Source organism: Saprolegnia diclina (assembly GCF_000281045.1).
Source record: "Saprolegnia diclina VS20 unplaced genomic scaffold supercont1.45, whole genome shotgun sequence".
Classification (NCBI taxonomy): domain Eukaryota; phylum Oomycota; class Saprolegniomycetes; order Saprolegniales; family Saprolegniaceae; genus Saprolegnia; species Saprolegnia diclina.
In genome coordinates, this window is record NW_008246112.1 from 435590 (window position 1) to 459087 (window position 23498).

Here is a 23498-nt window from a genome sequence, read left to right on the forward strand (position 1 = left end):
GTGGTCGCCGTCGATGACGCTGCCGGCGACGACCCTATGGTTGCATCTCGCCAAGGTGGGCTGGCATGGATACAGAGGTCATGGCTTGTTTCGATGGGCTTGGCTTGTCGAGGAAGGCCATGGGCAGAGACTGCGCTGCTTCTACACGAAGTCGTTCGACGCCAACGAGCTACTACGTCGGAGTTTGTGTCTCGTTCTCTTGATATCCGAGTGTAATAGCTACTCCATGCAGTAGTACACTGTACGACGACGCCGGTGGCCATCATGGCGACGTCGCGCAGGGCTTCTTCAGTAGCAAGCAGAAGCGCCCGAGTACCTCTGTTCCCCATGCTTTAATGACCTAGCGACATGCCAAAGATCCAAAGATCGCCAAGTATTGCACCAGAAATTAGAGTTTGGGGCTGGTTGCCGTCACGAGGCCAATGCTCGGGGCGCGTGAGTGGGGTCCTTGGGACGTGAACACCAGCTGTCGCGTTGGCCGGCGCGTCAGCAAGCGCCCTCTGGCGCGTCAGCCCCTCACAACGGTTGGCACCGGAATCATTGCCTTGCACCGGACTGCAGCCCACGACCTCGAGCCGACAGATTGAAAGCATTTGGGTCGATGGCGCCGCAATATCCTCAAGTGCGTGCTGGGGACAAAACGAGCTGCAGTTTTGGCGGCTGCTTGTCAACAACCATCTCGCAGCCGCCGCAGTTGACTTGACCCAGTTCGTTCCGTGACAGCACCGTGACAAGCCGAGCCAGTTGCAATTCAAACCAAACAACAGCGAAGCGCGATGGGCTCGTTCATGAGCAGCGTGGTGCGTCGTCCATGGTATCTCGACCTTTCCCGCTTCACGCTGCTCTAGTCGCTGTACCAAGCGGTGCTCAACGGCAGCAACAAGGACGTCAAGGCGCTGCTCGCCGCCGGCGTCGACCCCAACGTCTATGCCAACGCGAAAGGCGCGACGCCGCTGCTCGTCGCCGCCGACAAGGGCCACGTGCAGATCGTCGAGTGGCTGCTCGCCGCCGACGCCAACGTCAACCACCCCGCCGAGGTACGACGCCAGTTGCCTCCTAGTCGCTGAGCATCCCTATTAGGGCGGCGTGACCGCCCTCTCGATGGCGGCGCAGCATGGCCATGCCGACGTCGTCGCCCTCCTTCTTGAGGCCAAAGCGAATGTCAACCAAGCGCGCCACGTACCCTCGATTGCATTTTTATCGTCGACTGCATCATGTAGGAGCATAGGACGGCTGGACGCCGCTGCTTATTGCGGCCAACGGCGGCTTTGACTACATCGTCGAGATGCTCTTGGCGGCCAAAGCCAACGTCAACCAGGCGACAGCGGTGTGCATATTCGTCGGGTATTGAAGTCCGACAAGCTCATGCAGAGGCGTGGTAGCTCGGGTCGACGCCGCTGGCGTACGCCGCTCAGCACGGCCACGTCAATATTGTGCGCATGCTCTTAGCGGCCAAGGCGAACGTCAACCAGCCGTCCCAGGTAGACAAACCATGTCCATTTTAGTTTGTTTTCGAAATACCACGTAGAAAGGAGAAACGCCGCTGTATGTGGCGGCCGAGACGGGTCAAGCGTCTGTGATTCCGTGGCTCTTGCGGGCCCACGCCGAGCTCGACAAGGCCGACAACGTGCGCACCTCGTTTGCACAATGATGCTATTTGATTATGGTGCTAGAACGGAGTCACGCCGATCATGGCCGCCGCCAACAACAACCAAGCACACGTTGTCGCACTCCTCACCGACGCCAAGCAACGGCCGTTGGAGCTGCGCTCGGCGCCGTCGTCGCGGTCATCGCCGCCGTCCAGCACTTCGGTACACAGTGTCCTTCGGTTGGCATGATAATCGCGATTTATATACTCTAGTCGCTCAAGGCGGTGCCCATGGAGCTCACCGAGGTGCGCTGCCAGTCGTGCAACACGCCGAATGCCACGACCACCACCAACTGCCTCGACTGCGGTGCGCCGTTGCCGACGGACGCGACCAAGCTCGCCATTTTGCTCAAGCGCGTCGACGGCGCGCCGATCGATGTCGACCTCGCGTGCGCGTTTTGCGACACCTTCAACCCGATGACGTCGCCGGTCTGCAGCGGCTGCGACGACGCCATGCCGGACGACAAGGCCAAGCTGCGCATCCTCGTCGCGCGCGTTGAGAGAGCTGTTCAGCACGCGTCGCCCCGGCCATGAGACGACGCAGTCCAGCCGCTTGTCGCGTGGAAGCAAGCGCCATCGCTATCGTCGCCGCGTTGCCTATATCTCGCAGTCGACGACGAGGCGGACCCATTGAATATATGTATATAAACAAAGCCGATACGACTATGGCACGGCCAGCGGAGTGCACTCGGGCGAGAGCGCGACGACGTTGTTGGCTTCGTTGGCACGAAAGCTGAGGTACGACGACCATACAATGTTGCCGCTGCTCGACACGAGTGGCCGGAGCGGCAAGGGCGTGAAGCCAAACGTGAGAATGTTCATGGGAATCCAAAAGTAGTTGCCCGCCATCCAGATGGAGGGCGCACGGTCCAGCGCCTTGTCGACGCCGGCCGCAAACCGGTCTTCGAGCGACCGCGCCTCCTATTCGCATCATGAGAACGTACGGATCGTCCAGCGATCGACGTACGTGGCGGGTCGGGATGCACCCGGCGTACGAGTTGAAGGCCATGATGCTAATGGGCGCGAACGCAAACTGCTGGACGAGCATCTTCTTGGCGATGCTCCCAGCGTTCGTAACTGGCCAAAGCGCCTCGAGCCGGCCAAACCACACGTGCAGGAGCGGGCCCTGGAACGCGAGGCCGTACAGCGACGTCATGCAGAGGCGCGTGACCGAGAAAGCCTCGTCCTCGTCGCGGAAGAGGCTCTGGGCGATGACGTCGCCAACGCCAAAGATGGCGCCGGTCGTCACCGACTTGGTCAGTAGCGGGTGCGACGTCAGCAGTCGGCGGTACATAGCGTCTCGGCCTGCCCACGAGTCCGCCACTGACGAAATGCATGGTGTTCGTAGCCATTCCGCCGCTTCTGATTGGCCAAACAGTTTGCACGGCCATGTGATTGGTGCGAATCCACGAATCACAGCGCATCCACGACCGATGCGACCCTGCCACGACGGAGCTCACGAAGCTGACCGAATCACGCCACGTACTGCGAAAACATGTACAATGTTGTCCGTACTATGGTCACTGATGATCGACGAGAGGGCAAAACTGTGTTATAATCAATAGTCGTCGGGGGATCCAGGGGTCGTCAACGCTCAATCTCGTGCACCTTGTTGCGTCCGGTCGTTTCCAGCGACGCACTGCAGAAGAGAAGGGACCGACTTTGCATCTGCGACTAGAGCATGCGACAGCAGAAGGACCTCCGTCCCTTCACACCTCTCTCACATGCCACACTGCGCGCCATGTGCCACCTCGGCCGTTTGGATCTTTCCGATTTCGGTGGGCTACTCAATGTGGTAACTTTGGCATTTAGCCCTCAAAATGGCGATTACATGTGGCTATTTTCGGCGCATGCCACGGGTAATGCGACCCCACGATGAGCTGGCAGTTAGCAATTGTGGCATGGAACTGCCGGCCGCGCCGCTCGTCGTACCATTCGGGACGCTCCTCGGCATCACGGATGGCGGCGTCCACGTCTACTGCTGCGACTACACGACGCTGACGGACGACGCGCGCGCCAACCGCGACGACTTTAAGAGCGTCTTCAATGGGATCACGACCGGCTACAAGTGGCAGTGCGTCGAGCTCGGGCGGCGCTACCTGCTCGTCAACTTTGGCGTCGTCTTTGACAACATTGCGATGGCGTACGATATCTTCCGCCTCAAGAACGTCCGGCGTGTCCAAGATGACCAGCTCGTGCCCATGCATTCGAACGTCAACGGCGAGGCCACCGAGCTGCCCGTGAAGGGCTCGCTCCTCATCTGGAACCCCGTCGGTGAGTTTGAGCGCACAGGTCACATTGCAGTCATCGTCCACGCCGAGAACGACTATGTCGACATTGTCGAGCAAAACGTCGAGGACGAGGTGTGGCCCGCCGGCCAAACCTACTCGCGCCGGCTCAAAGCCACTGTCGACGAAGACTCGGGGGCGTACACAATCGTGTGCACGTACGCCGACTCGTCGATCCTCGGCTGGATGACCATCGACATGGAGACCGAGTACAACTACGAAGACGTCATGCTCGCAACGCCCAGCGACTTAAGCCGGCGCGAGGTCACCGTGTCGGCGGCGGCTGCGGTCGCGTCGTGGCTCGACCCAAGTGCTCCGTACGTGCAGACGTTCCTCGCGACGCCGGGCGCGGCGCTCGCACCGGGCGCATCGCCGTACTTTACGCTCACGTCGCACGGGCAGACCGCGCTCGAGTATGCCACCGACCACCTCCACCACATGTTTCTCGACGCGACCGACTACGTTCTGCACCACGAGAAGGAGCTCGGGCCGCATTTCCGCATTCCACAAAAGCTCTGGCCGCGCATTCGCCGGTCGTGGTTCCGGCGCAAGCCCGACTGTGTCGCGGGCCGCTTCGACTTTACCTTGACGCAAGACGGTCTCAAGGTGTACGAGTACAACGCCGACTCGGCCTCGTGTCTCCTCGAGTGCGGCCTCACGCAGGACGCGCTCGCGTCGGTATTGGGGCTGCCCGGCCATAGCAACAGCGCCAAACTCTTTACCAAGCTCGTCGATACGTGGACAGCCCGACGTGTCATTGGCCCCCTGCACTTGCTCTGCGACGACGAGCCCGAAGAGATCTACCACGCCCAGTACATGGCGGCCGCCGCGACCGCCGCGGGCCTCGAGACGCATGTGGTCGTCGGTCTCGGCGGCCTTCAGCGCAGCGGCCACGATATTTTGGACGCGTCGGGCAACCTGCTTACCAATGTGTGGAAGACGTGGGCGTGGCGCACGGCGCTCAACGAGCTCTCGGACGACGAGTGGGCCGGGTACCTCTTTGAAGACGACGCGGTCGACCCCAAGGCGCTAACGACGCCCAAGTACCGCGAGCGCGCCGGCACGACGACCATTCTCCTCGTCGATGTCCTGCTGCACCCTGCAATTCGCATTTTCGAACCACTTTGGACCGTCTTGCCGAGCTCAAAGGCCATTTTGCCCGTGCTCACCAAGCTGTACCCCAAGCACCCGCTCTTGCTGGCGTCGTCGTTCACACTCACGCCCGAGCTGCAAGCGTCTGGGTACGTGATCAAACCCGTGACGGGTCGCGCCGGGGCCAACATCTCGGTGGTCGACGCCAACGGCACTGTCTTGTCGCAGTCGCATGGTCGCTGGACCGACGACTCGCCCGTGTACCAGGAGATCGCCCTCCTCCCGCAATACGCCGGCGAGTACGTCCAGCTCGGCGCGTGGGCGATCGGTGGCGTCTACGGTGGCGCCGTCGTGCGCGCCGACCCGACCAACATCATCCGCTTCGAGTCGCCCATCTACCCGATGCGCGTGCTCGACGAGACCGCGTCAGCGTAATAAAAGAAGATATATCCTTGCATTTATCCCTGATTTTATGCAAATCGAGTTGTTGGATGTTTGCCTAAGATAAATATCCTTAGGGGTGGGTACACGCACAAAGTGTGCCTTGTCTCGAGCTCTGCGGGTCTCGAACCCACGGCCAATGATCAGTTAGGGCTAGGTGATTGGTGGCGGCCGCGCAACTGAAACAGTCGTGGGCATGAGCAGCCGGCGCAACGAGCCTGCGGGCGTTGCGTCGCACACCGATGGGCACCGCAGTAGCCTGCGGCGCAGCTGCATGCACGACTCGATCGAGAAGCCACCGCTCTTCTTTGCCTGGCCAACTACAGGTCCGTCACGGTTGCCGGCAACGACGCCAACCGCTGAGCTTGAAGCGCCAAAACTTGCTGCAGCGGCTCTGCCAACGACAGCTGCACCGCCAAGTACGTCGCGTCAGCCCGTGTCATCGATTCCACCCAGCGTGCCGGAAGCGACATTGGTCATGCCATCACCGACGCCCATGCTGCAGCCGGCAGTCGTTCTCTCAGCGCAGTCGATGGCGCCCGCCTACATACCGCCGCCTGCCCAGATCATGTACCCGTGCATGTATTACCCAATGACTGCACCAATCCATCAAGCATGCGCCTACCAGTCTCCTCCGGTAGCCCCCGTACCGGTGGCACCTCCCCCGTCGGTTGCACTGCCTGCAGCGACGCCGGTAGCGACTCCCATTGCACCACCCGCCCCTGCACCACCATTATTTGCCACAGCGATGAAGCAGGAAAAGCCTCGTGATGCAGTGGTGTACCCACCGGGGATGCCGCCGTGGGGCGTGTCGTCGCCGCCCGAGCTGCTGCTACCGGGCAAGAATGTGTCCGAGGCATCCGAGTATTGGCAATGGCTGCACTGGTATGCGTCGTGGCAGCTCTACTATGAGCAAGGCCGAGAGAAAACCTCGAGTCAACGCCAGTCGCGTCGCCTTGCCAAGCTCATGGCATCCCTCTTGGAGAAAGAGGCGTCGGCGCACCGAGCGTCGAGGCGCAGCAGCCGAGACCCCACTGCATCGACGCGCAGTCGCCATGTGTCCAAGGCCAAGAGCAGTCGCAGCGTAGCTCCGCCGGCCGATGTATGGTGGCTCGATGTCAGTGGCTCGCGAAAGACCCGGCATCGCACCAAGCACACCTCCACGAGGTCGCCCGAGGCGCCGACACCAGCAGTTGATACCGCCGATGCTATCTTGACCCTAGAGGAGCTGGCTATTTGAACTAACACTTTACGTGCGAACACGCCATTGCCAAGCATTGAGAGGTCGGTGGCCTTGACGACAAGGCGCCGCAACTACAGATTACGATACGACTGGTCCATGGCGCCAGAAGTTCCTCGTGAGATGTGGCGTCCGTCACGCTGATCGTGGAGACAGACTCGTCGTCTAGAAAGGACATTTGGGTCGCCTCGCTGCGTGCGCAGTGTCCATTTTCACATGCAGTTTATTGTGTTGTGCAGTCGATAGTACAAGTAGGACGCTCTAGTCGATGACGCGCATCGCGTAGACGAACGACTCGAGGCCCATAATCTTGTTGGCGTCGGCGCGAATGATCGTGCCGCCGTGCTCGCCACCAATCGCCCACGTGCCGAGCTGCACGTACTTGCCGTTGTGCTTTGGGAGCAGCGCAAGCTCTTGGTACACCGGTGTATCGTTGCTCCAGCGGCCGTCCGACTGCGACAAGACACTGCCGTTCGCATCGACGATCGAGATGTTGGCGCCCGCGCGGCCGGCGACGGGCTTGATGACGTAGCCCGCGGCTTGCAGCGCCGGCGTGAGCACAAACGACGACGTCAACAGCAGCGGGTGGTGCGGGTAGAGCGTGTTGAGGACCGGCAAAATCGCTTTCGAGCTCGGAATGAGTGTCCAGAGCGGCTCGAAGACGCGGATGCTCGGGCTGAAGAGCACGTCGACGAGCTTGATGCTGTCGTAGCGGTGCCGCCCGTGCTTGGGCGTGACCCAGCCCATACCGTCACTGCCGTCCGTGGCCAAGAACTCGGTCCACTCGTCCTCCGAGAGCTCGTTGAGCGCCGTGCGCCACGCCCACGTCTTCCACACGTTGGAGAGAATGTTGCCCGACGCATCCAAGATATCGTGGTCCACGCGAGTGAGGCCGTGCAGACCGACGACGACGTGCGTCTCGAGGCCCGCCGCGGTCGCAGCCGCCGCCATGTACTGCGTCTGGCAGAGCTCTTCCGGGTCGTCGTCACAGAGCAAATGCAGTGGTCCAATGACACTGCGGGCTTGCCACGTGTCGACGAGCTTGGTGAAGAGGTGCTCGCTGCCGCTGCGACCGATGGTGTCGAGCTCGGCCAGCGACGCCCACGCGTCTTGGTTGTAGCCGCACTCCATGAGGCACGAGGCCGAGTCGGCGTTGTACTCGTACACCTTGAGACCCTCTTGCGTCAAGGTAAAGTCAAAGCGGCCAGCGACAAAGTCGGGCTTGGCGTGGATCCACGAGTGCCACAGCCGCGGCCAGAGCGCCTTTGGGATGCGAAAATGGGCGCCCAGTTCGTCTTGGTGGTGCAAAATGAAGTCGGTCGCGTCCAAGAACATGTGGTGGAGGTGCTCGGTCGCGTACTCGAGCGCGGCCTGGCCATGGCGGCTCATGCAAAAGTAGTCCGAGACGCCGGGCGACGGCTGCCAGCTCGGCTGAGCGAGAAACGTTTGCACATACGAACGCGACGGGTCGAGCCACGGTCGCGCGAGGTGGGCCTCTGTGAGCGTCACTTGGTGCTGCGTAAAGTCCGCGGGCGACGCTTTCGGGACGTCTTCGTAGTTGTACTCGATCTCAAAGTTGACGCTGGTCCAGCCGAGGATCGACCCATCGTGCGTGCACTGGAGCGTGATGCCTCCCGTCTTTGGGTCGATGATCGTCGGTAGCCGGCGCGAGTACGTTTGGCCGGCCGGCCACACAGTAAAGTCGACGTTCTGCTCGACAATGTCCGTGTACGTGGACGTTGCGTCGACAACGACGGCAATGTGGCCCGTCAGCTCAAACTTGCCGAGGGGGTTCCAGATCAAGAGCGCACCTTTCGCCGGCAGCTGCGTCGCTGCCCCGTTGGCGTGCGGCACGAGCGGGAAGAGCACGTTGTCGGCCACGCGCCGGACGTACTTGAGGCGAAAGATGTCGTACGCCATCGCAATGTTGTCGTACACGACGCCATGGTTGACGAGCAGGTAGCGCCGGCCGAGCTCGACGCACTGCCACTTGTAGCCGGTGGTGACGCCGTCGACGACATTCTTAAAGTCGTTGCGATCCGCGAGCGCCGATTCGCCGAGCGTCTCGTAGTCGCAGCAGTGGACCTCGACGCCACCGTCGGTCGTGCCCAGCACGGTGCCAAAGGGCGCAGACATGGCAAAAGGCAAAGTGAGGGCAGGATCTATCCGGCATTATGGCCAATCCCATGCGAGAACGACTCTGATTGGTCCATTCGGCGGATGTATCATCGCGACTTCGGCAAACGAAGTTCCTTCTGCGCGCCACGTAGTTGGATCTAGTCGTTCGTTGGCGCGCTATATGACTCTTACATAAAGTTTATATGGCTCTCGAAGACCTTGGAGGTCCTAGGTCCGATACCGGTGCGACGCTAGCAGCGATAGAACTTCGCGTGTGCCTGCTGTCCTTGGTGAAGCCTCCGGTAGGTTTACCATGCACCAGACCAATATAGATAGAATCGAGGTCTACACAGAGTAATCAAGCCTCGCGAGCCCTCCGGCAATAGCGAGCGATAACCGAAGCACAGATCAACCAGCCAAAAGTAATCAAACCTCGACGCGCTCGCAACGAAACAACTTCCAGATGCACAGCACCCGAGGGCTTTCACTGTCCCAGGTCGACTACAGGTTGCACCGAGTGGGATTCGGCAACACGGGGCAGGCGAGGCAGACGAACTCTCTCAGTCATACCGTCCAGCATCCCAGATAACACCTTCGTTCGCAAATAACATAACCACTGGCGATTTTGAACTACAGTCATTTGAGTAATCTGACTCCCACTTCTAGTTTAGCTGTGGATAATGCCCAGATTAGCTGTAGTTGATGCCCCCTTTCCGATCTAGTTGGCGCTTAGTCGATGCTCGTCAACGGTCCTATAGATCAACCCCACGAACCCTCTCGAGATTCTAAACGTGTCATCGCTCGTGGTGCGATGACGTTTGCCCGTGTCGACGGCTGACGGCTCGTGCAAATAGTAGAGCTTCACAGCCTCAGACAATGCGACCCTCGAGCGAAACGACCTCATCTCACATTGGACACCGAGTACTAGTACCCTAGTAAGACTCGCTGCTCCAGCTAGTGAAGTCTACCTCGTTGACAGACTCGCGCCCCCAGCGCCGTGAACGACTTGGCCACACGAGCAGCTCGGCATTTCCAACAGCAATGCCTCGCCTCGGGCGACCATCGAGCTCGGATGCTCGAGCCTCGCCAACAAATACCACGGCCTCGCGCTCAAAAGCCGCGCGGCATGGTGGTTGAGTGGAAGCGCCGCTTGCCTACGGTCGTCTCGTCGCAGCGACTGGTGGAGCCTGGCGAAGTCGACTGCAGTCTACGTCGCGTAGCACGTGTTGTTCTCCCAACTGCGCTTGTCGTTCATCGAGAGCTCGTCCGGGCGAACTGTTACTTCGCGTGTATACCTCCTCCTTCAGTCAACAGGCATAGCCAGAACGACGCCAGGGATGGACCTTGCCACACCGTCAGCATCGCCGACGGAAAGGCCAGATCCAGGATTGTCGAACGGCCCAATTGCAACCCACAGTGGTCGCTAGCCGCACGCAACTTTACGATTGGGTCATTTCGAGTTTCGTATCGATAAGTGCAAGCGTGGGGCCGTCGCATACACAGCTCCTATGTAACGGAACATCGCTGGATTCCCCTTTGCTCGCCGCATGTGCTATCGACGGCACGTCTCGTACTGCACAGTTAACATGGTGATGCAGTATGCGCTGGCAGCTTTGCGAAGACAGCGCCTCTTGATGCATGCCAGCGCCGCGCTGATTAAAGTTGGGTGCGAATAGCCACGCCGCCGAGGGCCAGGTCAAGTGGCATCGAACGGCCCGTGTAGCACCCGTGTCACAGTGGCAGGTGGATGGCGCGTCGGCTCCAAAGCTGGCCCTCCGCCGTCGCAAGCTGCCGCGCCGTGTACTGTCACGGCTGACCACTTCAAGCTCTTGCTAGAATTCAATTCGCTCCGCCATGGTGTCGCGCGTCGTGCCCCGGTCGCTCCTGCGCGCCGCCGCCAACGAGTCGTCGGACACGGTGACCATCGTCGGCTCCGTCGCCGGCGCATTGATCCTCCTCGCCCTCGCAACCACCGTGTATCTCTGCAGCAAAAAGCGATGTCGGCGCTCCAAGGCGACATTGGTGGACAGCACGAGTGACGACGGCAGCCACTACGAGCTCTCGGCGGACGTCGACGTGAGCGAGAATCTCGAGTGGGGCCTTCTCCAGCGCCTCGACGCGGCCGACGTCCAATCGACGCGCCAGCTCGCGACCGGCGTCTACTACAACGTCTGGGAAGGCACGTACGACGGCGCCACCGTGTTTGTCAAGGCGCTCGTGCCCAAGCGCCAGACACTGACCCACCTGCAGTGCTTCCTCGACACCCTCAACGTCGCCAGCGCCTGCGTGCACCCGTGCATTTTGGGCGTCCTCGGCGCAGCGTGGTCACCCCCGCTTCTGGCGCGCAGCAGGAGCACGCTCGTCGGCGTCTTGGAGCACATGGACCTCGGTTCGATGCGCACCGTGCTCATGGCGTCCAACATGTACAACCTGGCGTGGCACGACAAGCTGTCGTGTATCCTCGACATGGCATCGGCGCTTGCGTATCTCCACAGTCGGAGCGTCATTCACGGGGCCTTCAATACGAAAAACATCATTCTCGACTCGAGCAAGCGCGCCAAGCTCGCCAACGTCGGGCTCTCGCGGGCCGAGATTCTCTCGGGCATTGCGCCCGGCGTCTGGTGGGTCGCGCCCGAGATGCTCACGGCCGGCCAGTCGTCGCCCGCGATCGACGTCTATGCTTTTGGCCGCGTCCTCGTTGAATTGGACACGCACCGCCGGCCGTCGCGCCACTTGACGCTGACCAACGAGACGATCCAGCACATTGTCACCGAAGAGTCAACGTCGCCGCGCTTTACAAGCATGTGCCCCGACTGGATCCAGGATCTCGCGCTGCTCTGCATTGCGCGCAAGCCGGAGACGCGTCCGTCAGCGGCCACGATCCTCGCCGTCGTGCGGTCCCAGCTGGAGATGATGTGAGTTTGGCTGGTGCTATTAGCTGTTGTAAACCTTAGTGAACGTATAATGTGGTCAAATGTGTCAACCAGGACGATCAAGTTGCATGTGCGAGACTGCGTTGGTCGTCGCAACAGCTTTTGCAAACCTCCCAGTGCGGTCCGAGCAGCTGCGTGGTCCGCATCCTTGACGCGACCAAAGGAGACGGCGAGCGTCGCCGAGTTGAAAACCTGATCGCCATGATAACGCCGGTCCCGTCAACAAGCTCCAATAGAGTCGGATTCTTCGCACGTCAGCAGCGTGGATGTGTTTGTATCCACGAGGCCTTCCATAGCATTTCCTTGTATGGCTGCCGTGTCAGTTGGTAGCTGGCATCCAGAGCGCATCAGTTGAACCAGCGGCTTCTACGCCGGTTCATTGCAGTAGCTACGCTGCGCCTACGCCCCGATTGGTGCATTTCTTTGACGTGCAAAACATTCGACCAATCACACGCGATTCTAGTGTATCCATCGTCAGCGCGTTGGACAGCAAGCGGGCGACTGTCCCGACAGCCGTACAATACTACGTACGCACCACATTTTCAAAATACACATCAACTGCCACCATGACCTACACCGTCGACGTGCGTGCCAAGACTGGTGTCTTTGGCCGCTGGGTGTCGCGGGGTCTGACTCTAGACGGCCAGCGCCTCTCGCTACACGACGGCCTCGTTTGCCGAGCTGCGTTCGACGTCAAGGGCGCAACGGCGACACCACTGGCGTCAACGCCTGTCGATGGGTACCGCTTGCGCGTCGAGCTGGCGTCCGGTCAAGTGCTGCACCTGGAAGTGGCGAGTGAGCCATTGCTCGCCAAGCTGACAATGGTGCTATCGAACGCAGCTTCCTGTGCCGAATACACCCCGCCAGCAACAAGCACATGGAGTCGGCTCCTGAGTGTCGCGAGTTCGATCCAGCAGCGGCCTCTGCCTTCGTCGGTCGTAAGCAGTGGGGTCCAGGTCGCCGATGTCATAGCACACGTGACCCGTTTGCGCGCGATTCGGGCGAGCACTTTTGGTTGTGCGAGCCCGCTGGCCTTGTACGAACACTTGCTGGCGCTGGAAGCCGACTACGTCGCTCACCACCGCGACAATCCGGCGCCCACTGACGCGTACCCGCACCTCGTGTACCAGCTCGATACGCTCCCGTATGCTCTCGGCACATCGTCGGCAGGTATGGATCCGACGTCCAAGGCCTTTCTTGGCATCTGCGGCTACTGCACCACCGAGCTCGCGTCGCATCAAGTGCACTACCATTGCATCGAACGGCGCAAGGTCGACTGCCCGAACTGCCGCGAAGCCCTCCCGCCGGGTGTCTACTACAAGAGCCGCTACGACACCGTCGCGTTCGACACGCCGCTCCGCGACATTCTCAATACGTGCCCCCACCGCAAGTGCAGACGACGATGGTCCCGCCAGGACATGTACCGCCTCCACCTCCTCGGTGACGCGCTCCTTTGCGCTGGCTGTGGCAACACGGTGGCCTACGAAACGTACCAGATCGCTCTCTTTATACAGGAGTACCCGCTGCTGCAGTACGACAGCCTGCTCACTGCGACAGGCTCCTACGTGAGTCATGTGCGCACACCGCGCTCGCTCCCTCGCGACGGCCGCTGGTCCTCGTTCGAGCGCGAGATGGACGCGCTCATCAATGCCAAGCGGCTGACGCTCAAGACGTTTGAAGTTGTGAGTCTTTGTAACTCGTGGCTGGCGGCCCTGCGCATGATCCAGTCGCACGCCCTTGGCGCCTTTCCCATTGACCTCGTACAGGCAATGGCGCGCGATGTAGCGTTTATCGAGCTCGTCGACCCGCATTTGGAATACTGGACGCACCCGACGGTCGTTGCCGCGGCCATTCGCCGCTACGAACACTTTATGGCGCTCAAAGGGCCGCACCTCGCGCCGACGGTCGACGTGGAGCTCGTGTGGCGCGTGCACCGGCTGTCGCTCGACAGCTATGCGATCTACTCTCGCAAGTTGTGCAAGCGCGTACGACCGCCGTATCGCCATGACGCAAGGACACCAAAAGAAGCGACCAACGACTACTATGCGACGTGTGCCGCCTGGTACAAAGCCTACAAGACACCGTACTCATCGCATGTACCGGACGATGCGCCGAGCAAGATGATGCAGCTGTTGGCGCACGGGGACTCTCGCTTTCACGGCGTGAACGAGTCGTTTGCGCCGAGCGAGCTCCAGCATGCGTCCGCGTTTGCGCAGAACTCGAGCGACAACAAGGTCACTGTTAGCGTCATTGGAAGTCTGGTGGGGACGTCTATCAAAGCGATTCACTCCCCAAACCACGCCAACGAAGTCTAACATATATGTAGTGGTTTGTGTGCTATGCAGCTTCTTGACTCTCTTTACTCATGGTCTTGTACAATGCACACGTTGCACACGAGGGTCTTTTGAAACTACTAGTATAGCTATTGTACTTATGGTGAACACTGTAGCTCAACGTATGGACAAAGGCGGGTGTATCGAGGGTTGCCTTCATCCACCATCCAGACGAGTCAGCACTCACACTTAATGGCGCGCAAATTTACTCACAAAGATCATCACACCAGCGTATCTTTATCCGGATCCGGATCAAGCGAGGTGGATTCGATTTAAAATTATTGAATTGGAGCTTTCCTCTACGTTAGAGCTCTCGTCGAGGTAGGTCCTCGTGTCACCAAGCGAGGTCCAGACACAACATTACGACTTGGTGTTTGAGGTGAATTCAATGCATAATTTTCTCGTCGTTGTCGTGGAGGTGTTTCGCACGACGACGACAACGAGAAATACCATGTTCAAATGCGACTGCAGTCGTACGACTCGACCCTATACGACAGTGCCAACAGCGAAGAAGCGTTGTGTGTTGTTGTCGTCGTTTTGCTTTGAAGAACGGTTCTTTTATTCGTACACCGTGTCTTTATCTCGCTTGACAACGCCATTTTCGGGCGCTACCAAGCCACTTTCTCAATAGGTTCTCATATCAGCTGGGAATGCGTCGTTCTGTTGCGCACGGTACCAGCACTTCCGTACTCGCCCCCACGGACCATGGCGCTCTTCCTGCTCGTGTTGCTGTCCGCGCCGCTCGTCGTCGCCCAACGCCGCCGTCAGCTCAACGATGAGTCGCCCGCACTGAGCACGGGCGTCGTGGTTGGCGTCTCTGTCGCGGGAACGGCGCTCCTCGCAGCGATCGGCTTTTGCTGGTTTGCGCGGTACCGCCGCCGGCAAGAAACGGCGTTCAAGGAGGACCTCATCATCACGGCACAGCAGCGTCTCTACCCGGCGCGCCGCCTGCCGACGCAAGAGATAGCCGAGAGCCTGCACCACAGCGGGAGTGCGCTCGCAACCATGAGTAGTGCGACGCTCGACTATGGCGACTTGGACCTCCTCCGCATTGCGGCAGCGGACGTGGTGGCGACGCGCAAATTGGCGTCCGGGGCGTACGGCGAGATCTTCCTCGGCGAGTACGACGGCAAGCCCGTGGCCATCAAGACGCTGTTGACCGGCCACAGCAACCGCGCCGGGATCCAGAGCTTCATTGACGAAATCAACCTTCTCGGACGGTACGACGAGTTCATGCCTATCATATCGTTGGTCGAATCCCAAGCTATCCGATACAATTGTAGGCTGGACTCGCCGTACATTGTGTCGCTAATCGGAGCTGCGTGGACGCGCGCCACGAACCTCCAGTGCGTCCTCGAGTTCATGGACCTCGGCGACTTGAAGGAGTTTTTGGCCAAGACGCCGTCGACGCACTTCCCGTGGCAGTCCAAGCTCGAGTGTGCGCGCAACATCGCCGAAGGTCTCGTTTACCTCCACTCGTTGAGGGTCATCCACCGCGACCTCAAGTCCCGCAACGTGCTCCTCGACTCGGTCAAGGGCACCAAGCTCACGGACTTTGGCAGCTCGCGCGAGGCGACGACCGAGACCATGACGGTTGGCGTCGGCACGTACCGCTGGATGGCGCCCGAGATCCTCAAGTACAACCAGTACACGGTCGCTGCCGACGTCTACTCGTTCGGAATCATTCTCTCAGAGCTCAACACACACGTGGTGCCGTATAGCGACCGCACCAACGACCGCGGCCAAGGGCTCGTGGACACGGCGATCATGAGTATGGTCATCAACGACGAGATCCGGCCGACGTTCACGCCCGAATGCCCCGATTGGTTCCGCGAGCTCGCGCTGCAGTGCTTGGTCCACGACCCGACGGGTCGCCCCACCATGATGGAAGTCTCCCATACCTTGACCACGCACCTCCACTGAGGATCCATGTGTCCATGGTAAATGTAGTAGCAATAGTAGAGTTCTAGTAGTTTAGTTCGGGCAACACTATTGTCATACTACGATCACAAGGACAGGCAGGACACCGAGCCAAGGTGCCGGTTCAAAAAGTTCGCAACCTATGATAACACGGCGAGTGGCCACGTTATAACAGGTGACAGCGTTACGCGGCGGGTCGGTCGCACTTCGAAGCCGATCCGCATACAAACAACAAGCTATTGTTGTCAATTGGTACGCTAACTTCGATCGAAGTACCCAGCGCCTCGGTGTCACACGGGTGTCCCCGCTGGCCTTGCCGGAAGCATGCCATTCCCGAGATGCTTGGTCAGGTGCTGCGCAGCCTCGCCGTCGCCGCCGTCGCGTCCGCGGCCCAGGTCAGTCTCTACCGCGGCGCCAACTACACGGGCGCGACGCTCGCCTTTCCGATTGTCTGGTCGGGCAACCTCCACGAGGACTGGGCCGTCGGCTTTGCCTCCCTGCGCATCCCGGGTGGCGTCGAGGTTATTGGCTACGAGCACGATAGCTTCGCCGGCGCGAGCGCCATTTGGTCGACCGACATGCCCGACATGGGCAACTGGACCGACGACGTGTCCGCGCTCGTTATCCAGCCCGCGGGCATGGGCCGGCCGCAATGGCCGCCGCCTCTGATGCCGCCGCCGACCGTCGCGAGCGAAGATGCCGCGGGTGCGAACGTCGTCATCATCGACAACAGTGCCGGCAACATTGAGCTCATCGTCGGCGTCTCGGTCGGGTGCACGGCGGCGGTGGCGTTCGTTGTCTTTTACGTGATTCTCAAGCGCAACAAGCAGCGCGAGCGGACCTTCAAGGAGGCGTTCTTGACAAGTCCAAGCCACGAGCCGTCGAATCGCGCCAACACGGGCGCGTCGTCTCCATCCGCGACCGCCGGGTTGCGGTGGGGCGAGCTCGACGTGCTGCGCATCGACGCCGACACCGTGGTCACGAATTCGGTGATCGCGTCCGGTGCGTACGGGCAAGTGGCGCTGGGCACGTACCGCAACCAAGTCGTTGCCGTCAAGACGCTCTTGCCCACAAAGAACACGCGGGCCGACATTCAGAGCTTCATTGACGAGATTAACCTCATGGGCAGGTACGATCGACGGTGCTGGATCCCAACGTATTCACACTGTGCATAGCTTTCAATGCCCGTATGTTGTCGAGCTTATCGGTGTGGCGTGGACGCGGCCATCGAGCCTCCAGTGCGTGCTCGAGTATATGGACATGGGCGACCTGAAAGACCACTTGGCCGAGACGACGCCGGCCAGCTACGCGTGGTCGGCCAAGCTACGCGTCGCCCAGAGCATCGCCGAAGGCCTCGCGTACCTCCACTCGATGCAGATCATCCACCGCGACCTCAAGTCCCGCAACGTGCTCCTCGACTCGGTCAAGGGCACCAAGCTCACGGACTTTGGCATTTCGCGCGAAGACACGCAAGAAACCATGACGATCGGCGTTGGCACGTACCGCTGGATGGCGCCCGAGATCCTCAAGGAAAACCTGTACACTGTCGCAGTGGACATCTACTCGTTCGGCATGATCCTCTCGGAGCTCGATACGCACCACATTCCGTACGCCGACCTCACGAGCGCGAAAGGGAAGCCTCTCGTCGACACGGCTATTATGGGCATGGTCATCCAAGGCACGATTTCGCCGAGCTTCCGGCCTGACTGCCCTTCGTGGCTCCACGCACTGGCGCTGCGCTGCATTGCGTCGAGCCCGGACGACCGGCCATCGGCGCTTGAGCTTGCGCACACCATCAAGCAGCATGCGACTGCATAGGTTTTGCAAATAAGTAGAAAATGAATGTTTCAAGTATCATCGTTGCAACGAAGAAATGCATCTTTTGACAACGAGAAATAGTCATAGTAAGGATACGCATAATAAGGGAAACGAGAGCACGGCTACCGTCCACAGAGACAAATACACTCCTACGTCGCATCAAAGATATGTGTGACGTGAGCAAGGAAGCGCCATCGACGACGTGGCTTTGTCGACCCTCTGGAACGTTCTTCTGGACTCTACAGTACGCATGAGCCGGTCGCGTCACCTGCGGCTGCTCGAGTTACGATGTGTGCATTTCCACACGCTGCTAACGCAGATACAGTCGAGTGCCTCGTCAAAGGCCGACTATGCCATAGCCTTGTTCTCGGCCATCAAAGGAAGCTAGTATGACGGGAACGCATATTGACAGTAAAGTGTACAAATTAGTTGGAGGTTTAAATAATGGCACGACTATGCGAGCGCAAAGGCGGGCAGGGTATCTTTGGCGCTGAAATGGCACGTGTTGGCGTCGTACGCATCGACCTGTGTCGCCAGCTGGGCAAGCGTACAGCAGTGGCAAAAGATGGCGCAGCAACAGTCCTCCAAGACGTTGCCCGGGATACGGAGCATGATGCGCACGCGGCCGCGGAGGATCATGAGCACGAGCACAACAATGAGGCTAAAGATGAGGCAGCCATTGTCCCAGTGCGACCAGCGGTCCCAGTACACAGGCAGGAAGATCGGGCCCGTCGCAAGGAGATACAAAACCGCAAACACAAGCACCGTCGCGCGGTATGAGGACGAGAGACCGATGCGGGTTGTCGTCTGCGCCAAGCTCACGCACGGGCACCACCAGGCCATGCACGCGTTCGGAATGAGGCTTTTGTAGCAATCGCAGATGCCAGTGGACCAGTGGCCTGTCGTGAGGGCCGTCATCGCGTGCACGCCGACGGCGTTGGGCGACGGGATCACAACCACGTACGGCGCCATATCGGTCGGCGCGTCTGTTGTCGGCTTGATCGGCATCTCAGTGCGAGGCGGCAGAATGCAAACTGCGCATGCCTCTACGACGCTAAGATTTTTCAAGGACAGCTGGTCTCAGCGTGTCCAACACCCGGTCCTGTCCGCACGGAAAGCTGCACGGATTGCGATTGCACACGGTTGCGGCAGCTCTGGTTGCGGCGTGACCAAGCGAGGACATTTCAAAAATTCCGTAATTTCGAGCAAAAATAAAATTACAGAAGTTCCGCGATTTTCTCAATACGAAAACCTATATATTCAAGCGCCCTTGAGCGATTATGATTGGCAAAAACGGCATGTTTTCGCATTTCGTGCATTTTTCTGCATTTATGAATTATATTACGGAATTTTGCAAACATTACACGAAATCACGGAACGCTTGCAAAATCCTCCGACCAAGCGGCGTCGATGCACAAATATCATTGGATCATCCGACGACAACCTCGAGCCAATCGAATTGCTTTGGTATTTTCTGCCACCCTTCTATTCTCCTGGTAGTTTTGCTGTCGCGCTTCATGGAATAATGTCCACTGCGCTTGGTTGGCAGGTCGACTGAATCGTACGTGGGTGCAATTGTGTTCTGCACGCGCATGTTGGACACGTGGGTTTAGACAGATTGTATTGTACGCGCGTCGATCCAGTCTCTGGTGTGCACACGGTTGTAGAAAGATCCGTTCTTGATGTGGGTACATCGAGCAAGTTGTTGCTGTGAACGACAACTGTGATCTCGTGTGCACGGATCGATCCCGTCAGTAGGCACCCTTTGCTGTTGTGTAAGGAATCAAGGATCTGGTGGTGCGCATGTGCTGGATTCCTGTCGTTTGTGAATAAAGTTCGATAGTACATGTGCAGGCTGTCCACGCGCAATCCCATTTTAGATATTTAGACGCCTCGTGTGATCACCAGCGCGTCACGACGGCTACTCGTAGACCGATCAGTCATTTCTTTCACTGCGCGTCCGCATGAATCAACCGGGACCCTCGGATTCAACCACTCCGTCGTACGAGTTCGTTGGCGATGGAGGACGAGGCATTTGCGATCGAATGGCGCCCGTCCGTCCGACGCACCCCAAAATGGGGCGAAACCGCGAGCGTCGGCTGGCCTTACGTGGCCGTTTCGAGGTGGCTCGCGTAAACATATTTGCAGTCAGTCGAAAGCTTGCTGGACCGAGGAGAATTCGAAGCGCAATTCACATCCCGCCAAGCACGTCGGAAGAAAAGGCCTCTTTCTCCGAAGCCGAGGGCACGTGCGTCAGTCCATAATTTCACACACCCTACGGTACTCGAGAGCCTTGGATCGGGAGCTTCGACTGCGTGGCGACTGGTTCAAGGGTCTTCCTTCGAGAGCTTCCATGAAACCGTCCTCCGGTCGGGCTACTAACGACGTCTATCCGTTTTATGGTCGCGTTGCATTAATTTCCCGATCGACGCCTGTCGCCGGCTTGGTGGCGTGCACAGCTATCAGCCGAGTGGCACTGCTCTCGGATCTGCTATCGCATGACTCTTCTTGCGCTTGGATGCGGCGTCTCATCCTAGTGTGGATTCGCCTATTGTCATGTTGCGATATATCGTACTATGTGTGCACTACTCGTACGTGCTGGCGCGGACACGTGAGAGCGACCTGCTCGGTGGCGACGCGCTGGTCGCTGCGTCAAATAGCAGCACCAAGGCGCGTCCTGCAAGGCAAGGGATCGGTAGGACATGTCTAGTAGGTGTTCGGCCCTTGACGGTTTGACACATCCATTGCGATTCGAACACCAAGCGCGACCTTGTCTCGATCGGACCGCGTTAATTACCTCTGACGCATGGGCGTTGGCTGCGATTACGGCTACTGCAGTAACCTGCCAAGATACCGTTTTTGTGACCCAAGGCATTTCCAAAGTGGCCGCGTCGTACCACAGCATGACCAAGGAGCGCTATGGCGGCGGCCATGACCTCGACGTGCTCGCCCAGTCGCGCGTCCAGCTCAGCCTCGACACGCGCACCAGCTCCCACGTCGTCATCAAGACGCACCCGCGCCGGGCGACGACGGACGACTTGACGCAAGAGATCGCGACGCATGCCATCCTCGGCGCCCACGACCACCTCGTGACGATGCTCGACCACTTTGTCGTTGATGGTAGTGCCCACATCGTGCTCGAGTACTGCAACGGCGGCGATTTGCTCACTCGGCTCCAGCGCCAACAGCGGTTTAGCCCAACCGACGCAATGGCACTTGGGCTCGACGTGGCCAAGGGTCTCGCCTGCATGCACAAGCACGGCGTTGCGCACCGCGATGTCTCGCTCGAGAACGTCTTTCTTCACGAGGGCAAGTGCAAACTCGGCGACTTTGGTCTGAGCACCGAGCTCACGACCGTGCGGGGCACCGCGGGCAAGCTCATGTACATGGCCCCCGAAGTCGCGACGGGCCATGCGGCGTACGATCCCAAGGCTGCCGACGTCTGGTCGCTCGGCATTGTCCTCTTCATCATGCTGACGGGCGTGCCCCTCTTTTCGGTCGCGGCCAAATCCGACAAGCTTTTCCGGGCCGTGCACCGCCAAGGCTTGCTGCCCGTGCTGCGCATTTGCCAAAAGAAGGGCTTTATGACTCCCGCGATCAGCGATGTGCTCCTCAAGATGCTCGTGGTGGCCCCGAGTCAGCGTATGACCAGCGAAGACGTCGTCCATGCGCTGGAAGGCCTCCATCTCTCGTGAGCACCCAGTAACTGCCATCGACGTATTTAACCGAGTTTAATCCAATGCTATTTCCCAGTCCAATCAGTCTCGACGGGACTTGATCTTCTTTTGCGCATCCTGATTGGCTCGTCCAAGGGACGAATGCGCTGCTGATTGGTCGGAAATGACCAGCATGATGCCGGTATTCATTACCTCCATGTGATGTGATCTGGTCGTCCCGCGTCACCAGTGTTGACGTACAGTGATCAATATCTTGCTGGTCGTACCGCAGCACGCGCTGGAGGTAGCAACCGAGGTTGTTGGCGACGCTTGGACGGATTCGAATCCACACCTTCGTCAAAATAGCGCCACGGTTCTCCGGCGTTGACGCGAGAGGGGCGGGAAAGCAAAGCCAACCCACGCTCATTTCTCCGCAGCGTCGAGATAGGTGCCATCTCACTCCTCTTGTGCCGAGATGGCGAATCTGCCATCAGTTGTCTATAGTTGACAACGCAACGGTCATGAAAGTGGCTGATGATAGAGCAACCGCCATCCAAGACTTGTGCTCATCGCCATTCGAATAGACGATACGTAGTTAGACCCTCGACGGACATGAATGTCATCCATTGAATCGTTGTCATGTTGGTCTATCACATTACGCACTTGTGACGGAGGGTGCTTTTTTCGGCACGAGGCGGTCGATCTGGTGTCGTCGTGCCGTGTAGCCCGCCAGGATGCCGCGAATGTCCTGGAGCTTGCCCGCCTCGTTTGAAACGGGCTGCGATTCGTCGGAGGGGCGCGCGTCCACTTGGTCGATCAAAAATCCGAGCGCCTCCTCGAGCATCCGGAGCTTCTTCGCGCTCGTGGCTTCGTGACGCTCCAGTTCGCGCCGATGGGCCGCGCGCAGCTGGGCGCGCTCAAGCTGCATCTGCTCGTCGCACTCTCGCTTGAGCTGGGACTTGCACTCGGTTAAAAGCGTGTCCAACTCAAGCTTGGCATGCTGCCCATTGCTTTTGGCCGGCCAGAGACGGCTGCTTCGGGTAGCTTCCACCCGCGCCTCCTGCAGCTGCTGCTCGGTGCTTTCAAGTGCCCAGCATTTTTGCAAGAGTTGCCCTTGGATTTCTGCGAGCTGGGTATGAAGGAGCTGGTTCTTGAGCGCGAGATCGTGCACCAAATGCGAGAGCTGGCGCTCGCGTTGCGTCGGCACGGCACGCGGGGACGTTGTTTCAGCCACACAATTCGCGTCGACAAGGAGCGGCGTCCCGGGCGAGCCGCGCCGAAAGCGCAAGAGAACGAACGCCTCGGACCGCAGCGCAACGAGTAGCCGGTGGACGTGGGGGAGCGTAAACACCTCGTCGCTGTTGATTTCGCAGAGGAAATCGCCTTGGCGGATCTGGTTGCTCGCCTCGGCCGGCCCGACGTCGTTGGCGTGGAGTCGCCGGAACGACGCGACGACGAGCCGATGGGCGTCGTCGACGGCAAGGCACACGCCGAGCCCGTGCTCGTCCTTGTGAAGCAGGACATCGTACGTCATCTACATCGCGTCAAATGTGGACACAAGGGCGCTGCACGCACCGGTGACGCCGCCTCGGTGCGCGGGCTTGGCGCCGGGCGCGGGGCCAAATGGCACGTGAGCACCTGCACCGGTGCCTCGGCAACCGGGAGTTCGTCGAGTGTGTGTACCGACTCGTATTCGGCGCGACGGCCTTTCCACGAGTTGATGGACTTGAGCAAGCGCGACGGCAGCGCGGTGGGCAGCATCGCGTCGCAAAGTGTGCCAATAAGATACCGCGTCGCTTCTCTTGTTCGACAGCGCGTGGCACCCCTTCGCGATCTTCTTGATCCGTTGACGGCTTTTCAGTATGAGATACAAACCGCAAGATACGATGGCTGCCTTTATCGTCTTCTGCAATCGACGCCACACTGGAGATTCCAGTGCACCGCATCGCCGTCATGTCCATGAATGTACCTCAAAATGCATGTAGCAGCGGCCCAATTCCTCTCGAAGCCG

General features: G+C 59.4%; 11 protein-coding genes across 11 annotated transcripts; 7 read left to right on the forward strand and 4 right to left on the reverse strand.

Moving 5' to 3' along the window:
• Positions 1–725: 725 nt before the first annotated feature.
• SDRG_11983 (hypothetical protein) lies at positions 726–2325 on the forward strand. Its single transcript, XM_008618039.1, has 8 exons — positions 726–800; positions 849–1037; positions 1081–1179; positions 1229–1327; positions 1383–1481; positions 1529–1627; positions 1674–1811; positions 1862–2325. Exons 1-8 carry the CDS (start codon positions 777–779, stop codon positions 2180–2182), a joined length of 1068 nt encoding a protein of 355 aa, XP_008616261.1. The 5' UTR covers positions 726–776; the 3' UTR covers positions 2183–2325.
• On the reverse strand, positions 2312–2942 carry SDRG_11984 (hypothetical protein; the record flags this gene model as incomplete). The annotated part of the gene is made up of 2 exons (XM_008618040.1): positions 2312–2569; positions 2616–2942. 2 exons carry the CDS (start codon positions 2940–2942, stop codon positions 2312–2314), a joined length of 585 nt encoding a protein of 194 aa, XP_008616262.1.
• Positions 2943–3487: 545 nt separating this feature from the next.
• SDRG_11985 (hypothetical protein) lies at positions 3488–5496 on the forward strand. Its single transcript, XM_008618041.1, has one exon. It carries the CDS (start codon positions 3499–3501, stop codon positions 5461–5463), a length of 1965 nt encoding a protein of 654 aa, XP_008616263.1. The 5' UTR covers positions 3488–3498; the 3' UTR covers positions 5464–5496.
• A 169-nt stretch (positions 5497–5665) lies between these two features.
• SDRG_11986 (hypothetical protein) lies at positions 5666–6666 on the forward strand (the record flags this gene model as incomplete). Its single annotated transcript, XM_008618042.1, has 4 exons — positions 5666–6051; positions 6111–6115; positions 6168–6553; positions 6592–6666. 4 exons carry the CDS (start codon positions 5666–5668, stop codon positions 6664–6666), a joined length of 852 nt encoding a protein of 283 aa, XP_008616264.1.
• A 246-nt stretch (positions 6667–6912) lies between these two features.
• Positions 6913–8846, reverse strand: SDRG_11987 (hypothetical protein; the record flags this gene model as incomplete). Its single annotated transcript, XM_008618043.1, has 1 exon — positions 6913–8846. A coding segment is annotated over one exon (1876 nt), but the record flags the coding sequence as incomplete, so codon positions are not given.
• Positions 8847–10569: 1723 nt separating this feature from the next.
• On the forward strand, positions 10570–11777 carry SDRG_11988 (TKL protein kinase). The gene has a single exon (XM_008618044.1). The coding sequence runs from the start codon at positions 10682–10684 to the stop codon at positions 11744–11746; it is 1065 nt and encodes a 354-aa protein (XP_008616266.1). The 5' UTR covers positions 10570–10681; the 3' UTR covers positions 11747–11777.
• A 535-nt stretch (positions 11778–12312) lies between these two features.
• Positions 12313–14181, forward strand: SDRG_11989 (hypothetical protein). Its single transcript, XM_008618045.1, has one exon. The coding sequence runs from the start codon at positions 12327–12329 to the stop codon at positions 14073–14075; it is 1749 nt and encodes a 582-aa protein (XP_008616267.1). The 5' UTR covers positions 12313–12326; the 3' UTR covers positions 14076–14181.
• A 617-nt stretch (positions 14182–14798) lies between these two features.
• SDRG_11990 (TKL protein kinase) lies at positions 14799–17878 on the forward strand (the record flags this gene model as incomplete). The annotated part of the gene is made up of 4 exons (XM_008618046.1): positions 14799–15313; positions 15377–15983; positions 16250–17142; positions 17189–17878. 4 exons carry the CDS (start codon positions 14799–14801, stop codon positions 17829–17831), a joined length of 2658 nt encoding a protein of 885 aa, XP_008616268.1. The 3' UTR covers positions 17832–17878.
• A 356-nt stretch (positions 17879–18234) lies between these two features.
• SDRG_11991 (hypothetical protein) lies at positions 18235–18857 on the reverse strand. The gene has a single exon (XM_008618047.1). The coding sequence runs from the start codon at positions 18837–18839 to the stop codon at positions 18285–18287; it is 555 nt and encodes a 184-aa protein (XP_008616269.1). The 5' UTR covers positions 18840–18857; the 3' UTR covers positions 18235–18284.
• Positions 18858–20599: 1742 nt separating this feature from the next.
• SDRG_11992 (serine/threonine protein kinase) lies at positions 20600–21589 on the forward strand. Its single transcript, XM_008618048.1, has one exon. It carries the CDS (start codon positions 20735–20737, stop codon positions 21524–21526), a length of 792 nt encoding a protein of 263 aa, XP_008616270.1. The 5' UTR covers positions 20600–20734; the 3' UTR covers positions 21527–21589.
• A 460-nt stretch (positions 21590–22049) lies between these two features.
• On the reverse strand, positions 22050–23333 carry SDRG_11993 (hypothetical protein). The gene is made up of 2 exons (XM_008618049.1): positions 23063–23333; positions 22050–23021 (listed from the first exon to the last, which is right to left on the reverse strand). The coding sequence occupies exons 1-2, from the start codon at positions 23246–23248 to the stop codon at positions 22143–22145; spliced, it is 1065 nt and encodes a 354-aa protein (XP_008616271.1). The 5' UTR covers positions 23249–23333; the 3' UTR covers positions 22050–22142.
• Positions 23334–23498: the final 165 nt, after the last annotated feature.